The sequence below is a fragment of the Capra hircus genome, chromosome 2 (assembly GCF_001704415.2).
Source record: "Capra hircus breed San Clemente chromosome 2, ASM170441v1, whole genome shotgun sequence".
NCBI lineage: Eukaryota > Metazoa > Chordata > Mammalia > Artiodactyla > Bovidae > Capra > Capra hircus.
Window position 1 is genome coordinate 93,468,446 of NC_030809.1, and position 5,330 is coordinate 93,473,775.

General features: G+C 48.9%; 1 protein-coding gene across 1 annotated transcript; it reads right to left on the reverse strand.

Moving 5' to 3' along the window:
• On the reverse strand, positions 3,540-5,062 carry RPRM (reprimo, TP53 dependent G2 arrest mediator candidate). The gene has a single exon (XM_018063163.1). The coding sequence runs from the start codon at positions 4,774-4,776 to the stop codon at positions 4,447-4,449; it is 330 nt and encodes a 109-aa protein (XP_017918652.1). The 5' UTR covers positions 4,777-5,062; the 3' UTR covers positions 3,540-4,446.

Below are 5,330 nucleotides of genomic sequence, written 5' to 3' on the forward strand. Positions count from 1 at the left end.
CTGTTGTGTGCTCTTGCAGAAGCTCAAAGGGAAAAATGCTTTGAGGAGAAAAAGTGGCTGTTAATTAGTCTTTGAACACCCAAAAGTTTCTGCAAACAAAAATGCACATTAGTCTAAGTGTATACAGAGTTAAAGGAACCACTTGCTAATCATATGCTCCCCAATTCACTGGACTTTCCTTTCATTGCTTCCTCCAGTGAGAACACAGAGATCTGTGATATTTAAGGCAGTAGTTAGATTATGTGTAACCTGTCAGCATAGAAACTGCTCTCTACCTAGGCCTGGATAGGTGTCTGAAATTTTGCTTTGGCTGTTGTAAATAACATCCCGTGTTGAGGAGCACTGGACTTTAGGGGGAGGGTGTCTCCTACCTAAAAGAACGAGATTGGAAAGACAAAATAGATTTTTAAGATACCTATTGAAGTGAGCTGAGAAACACATTAAGAGACATGGGAATAGTAAACAAATTAATTCAATAGAATCATAGAATAGGAATGTCCTTTTAGAACACATCTTCGTCATTTTAGGGCAGATGGCTCTCAGTTACTTAGATACCAGAAGCAAACTTTCTTACATCATCGTCCAGTTTGCCTTTTCCTCCCTTACTCAGAATTAGTGTAAGAAGACATAACAGGACTGACTCAGGATCCCTTGAGAAGCCAGAGTGGCTTGAAAATCAGAAAACAGGCGTGGGGATCATCCATCACCAGCCAGCATGTCTCAGGCTTAACACAATAATGTGATGTTATGCTTAGACTTCCCTCAAGCAGGCCTAAAGTGGTTCAACACTCAAGTCCTTATACATTTTCAGAGAAAGTGGGAAGAGTCATAACAATCTTAAGAAAAATAACATTTATTAACAATTGGCTAAGCTACTTAGGTAGTGGCCACCCAATTTGGCTCAGAGGCATCTGCGGCTGTCTGCACAGCCTGAGAGGGGTTACAACCCTGTTAATCCACTTGCTGTGTCTCACAAAATCCTCTCCCTGTTTCTGCTGTATTTCCAGAAGGGTTTCAGAAAGTATCAGATGCCTCCCCATGGACCATCTGCCAGAGCCAGCGAGTTTTTACAGGAAGCCATCTTTCTCCCTCTCTCTGTCTCTCAGGACTTCCCACTAATTACTGACCACATGGTGGACTCAAGTGTGTGGGATGATAAAATCTGCCTGTGTGCATCCATTCCTCCCAATTCCCAGTCTCTTAAGTCTGACATCGTTTTCTTCTATGAAACTCAGAAAGTGACTTTTAAAACTTACTTTCCTTGCAGCACACCTGTAAGAAAGGATCAACACCCCATAAACTCTAGGCAAGATTTAGAAGTTTCATTTAATGCATTTGTAAGGATCAAGATAAAAGACAGTCAAAGGCAAAATAAGATAGGGAGTGGTGTGGGGCCTGAGAAAGTGGTTGCGTGTGGCCATCGGGGAATAGGGAGTGTAAAAAGCTTCTTGCACACATTGCCTCATCTATAAAAACCAGAATTACTTGGCATCTAAGTAACAAATGGATCTAAAGGCTGTAGAGAGGAGCTGTTGGCAGGAAATGGTCCCCAGGGCTATGATATTTTCAGATCATGTGCATTTGCCTATAATGCATAGATCATGGATTACAGAACTCTGTTCACATAACTTTCCTATTTAAGGGCTAAATTTTGCAGGTTCTGATTTGTCGACTATAACAGTTTCTGGTGGTTAAGAGAATAAATCGGGATAGTTAAGGAAAAATGATAAATTTTGCCTTTGAGATGCAAGGAAGAGAAAAGTGCTGTGAAGAAGTATTAAGAGGAAAAAGGATGGAGAAGGATCATAGTGATAACAGAGATTTAAGAGCATTGGTAGAGGACAGAATAGTAGGGAGCCTGGCAGCTTCCCCCTCTCCCCAATTTTCAGGAATTGGGCTTTAAATAGAAAGCACTCTTCAATACAAAGGCAAATTGACCTGCAGGTTGAGAGCTTTCTGTGCCTGAAACTCACTATTAAGCAGATAACTTGTACACAGCAGAGCACAGTGGAAGATTCCTACACACTCTTGATAGGAATCTTGGTAGGTTGGTTTTTGATCCCAAATCAGTTTCCACACTGAGTTTAATTTTAAATGTCTGGCTTGTGCCTGAGTGAACTGGTTCTGCTTTCTTTGAAACATGGAGACAGCAGATCAACTTGGTGCCACAAAAACTAGCTACAGAATAGAAAATCTCCATTTCCTATCTCACTCATTAACAAAGTGCCCTCCATGACTCACTCATGACTACATGTTGTCCCTGCTCCCCTGCCCAGACAGAAGAAAACAAGCAAATGCTTACCGGCCGAACATACTGGAACAATAGGCAAAACTTCAAAATCCTTTCTTTTGCAAGCCTAATATGTATATGCATTCAAAAAAAAAATTCTATGTCATATCCCCACATAGACAAAGATTTACTCTGGGAGTGAAACAGATACCTGAGTGGGCAGGATGTTAAGGGACACAAACATTTGATCACCCCCCTTCAGACACTTACACTGTTTATGCCAGTTGTGTCTCTTCTCAATTAAATAGGACACTTCATTGTTGTTGTTGTTGTTGTTAATTTTAGTCCACCTTGTATCTGCTACAGTGAAGCTTTTAATTGCTATACCATAGCAGAGGATTCTTTATATTTTTGAAAATATTTAGGATCCTACCCCAGGTGTAAAAACAAACTGCTCAAAATCTGTTGTCAAGTTACAGCTCAAAGCTATTGTATCCTTTGGGTTATTTTCACATTCACAGTTTTCCAGACTTTTCTTTCCAAATCCCCTTCAATTTCTGAGCCCAAAGACCATCTGTAGCTCCTCTCCGGCCAACTTCCAAGTTTGGGTTACACACATCTATGACATTCAGAACCTGGCTTAACTCCTCTGAACCTTTTGGCTGGTCCTGGGACTGATTACCCAGGTCGCGTTTATCTTCTACTTTCGCCCTTCAGATATAAAATGTAATATGACAAAGACAATACACGCTTGTTTTTAGTAACAATGGTGTACCCCGGGGAGAATCAGCGTCACTCTGTCACTCTTTAGGAGTGACACTCTTTAGGAACTACTTTTCCTCGTCTTTTTTTTTTTTTTGATCAGAATCCTGACGCTTGCTTGCTGACGTTGGTCAGGAGAAGATGCCCTCCCTGAAGCCTAGCCAAGCCGTCTCTTCCTTTCCTTAGCGGTGTAACCGTGTGTTCCCACCGGAGCCCTGCACGGAAGTGTAATCTTCCCGCGGGGGCCTCCCGTTTTCTCGCCTGGCTCACAGCGCTGAGCCTAAATGAAATATAAAATATTAACTGAAAGGGAAAACAAAGGATGCTGCCTCCAGGACGGCTCCAGGGCCTGAGACTTGGCCAGGGCACTCGTCCCTGGGCCTCTCTGTCTCGCTCCCCCCCGCCCCTCCCCCGTGCCTGCGTAGGATCCGCGAGTTGAATCGCAGTTCGCCAAAGCGAATTCCACTTCGGACTGGTAACCTGACCCCTCAGCGTCGCCCGTTCCCTTCTGCCCGGAGCGTAGAATGATCACCAGGAGGCCAGGAAAAAAACACTTAAACGTTGCATTTATTAAGGAAATTTTAAATAAGAAAAAAAGAAAAGTCAAAACGGTGTCACCAATGTCAAGAGCACTTTTGTGGTGTAAACCGTGCAGTCACGAGCTAGGAGTTCTATCCCGGATCTTTGCCCCGCGGGCCAGCTAGAGTGCCAGTCCCCGTCCCCCCCGCCCCCCCTCAAGACCCAGTTGGAAATGCAATAAAAGAATTGTCACCCCATTCACATTCGCAGGCTCCCCTTCCCCCACCCCTTCCCCTAACACAAAACTCTAACCCCCAGGCAGGGAAACAGGCCACTAGGGCGGAAAAAGACTTATCAAATACTTGTATTCAAGCAAACAAACACAAAACCCTTTAAAACGTCACGTTACAATCAATCAAAGGTATTTATCGCCTGTCCTGCCGGGGCTACAAGGAGCTGGAGGGAATGCGCGCGAACCCGGAGACGGCTTGCGTGTCCCCGATAGTTCGGTTAAGTGGCATATATGCGGGTCACTTTTCCGGTCACCGGGCAATAGGTGCCGTTGGTCTCCGCCTGCCCACCCTCTCCACCTGCACCCCCGAGCTTGGCCCACCTGCGGGTGGAAAAGGGCCTTGGCCTGGGTCGGTGTCCCCGCATTCTGCGCTAGCGGCAGCTTCCAAAGTTCTGCGCCCTAATCGCCTTCTCTTGCCACTTGCTGCTGAGTCCAGAGTCAAGGCTCTCTTTTCCTACTGCCAGGCCTGGGGACTTTCAGAGGGCGAGCGATAAACGGGTTCGCTTCATCCCGAAAGGCAAAAGTCGAGAGAAAAAACTGACTCCGACAGGTTTGCTTCGCCCAGTCGCGCATGGCGAGAGGGCGCGGCTGGGCTGGCGAAGTGGGGAGGCGAGGGGCGGCTGCCGCGGGGGCCGGGGGCCGGTCAGTAGGGCCCCACGACCACCGCCTCCACCTCCTTAGACGGTCTCCGGTCCTTCACCAGGAAATTGATCATGCCCTCGGACTTGATGAGAAGGTTGCAGCCCAGGAAGAAAATGCCGAAGACCACGGTGAGCGAGAGCACGCACATGACGGCGATCTGAACCACGCGCATGATGTACAGGCTGCGCTCGTCCGGGCCGCCCTCCGCGAAGCCGTCGTCGGTCACCACGGACGCCTGGGTGCAGCAGCGCACGGCGCGCTCCAGCGCCTCGCTGCTGTTGGCCAGGAACAGGCCGGCCACGTCGGTCTGGTTGCCCAGCGCCGGATTCATCGCGGGAGCAGGCGGGCGGCTCGGGAGGCGAGGGTCCGAGGGGTGGGAAGGCGGTAGCGCGGCAGAAACAGGTGAGCTGAGCGCTCACTTGTGGACTCGCGCGCGCGGGGACCGCTCGCTCGCTTCTTTCCAAAGTCCCCGGCTGGTGAGAGTTTCGCCGGAGCCTTCTCGCCGCGCGCCTCAGTCTGGCTGGTCTGCGCCGTGTGCTTCTGCCCGGGCGGTGCTCGTTCCCGGCGCTCGCTCGGCTAGGGGCTGTTGGAACTTGGCGGGGCTGGGCCAGCCGGGCCGTGGGAGGTGCGGACGGCGGCGGTAGGACAACTGCTCTGAGCGCAGAGCGGCCCCTTCTGGCCGCACCGCTGCTCTGCGCCCGCCGCTGCTGGGCGGTGGGGGAAAGAAATGGGGCGAACCTCTTATTTTTCCTTGCTTCGCCACTTTTCCAGCTCCAAGGATAGGCAGAGATCGCTTTTCTGGCTTGATGGATGATTGAAGAATTTCGGGTGGGGGAAGGGTTGCGACCAACGGAAAGTTTCTTAAAAACTGGGTCACACAAGCTC

Bases quoted from the DNA above. Each gene is read 5' to 3' on its own strand.
- RPRM (XM_018063163.1), bottom strand. From the start codon at position 4,776: ATGAATCCGGCGCTGGGCAACCAGACCGACGTGGCCGGCCTGTTCCTG.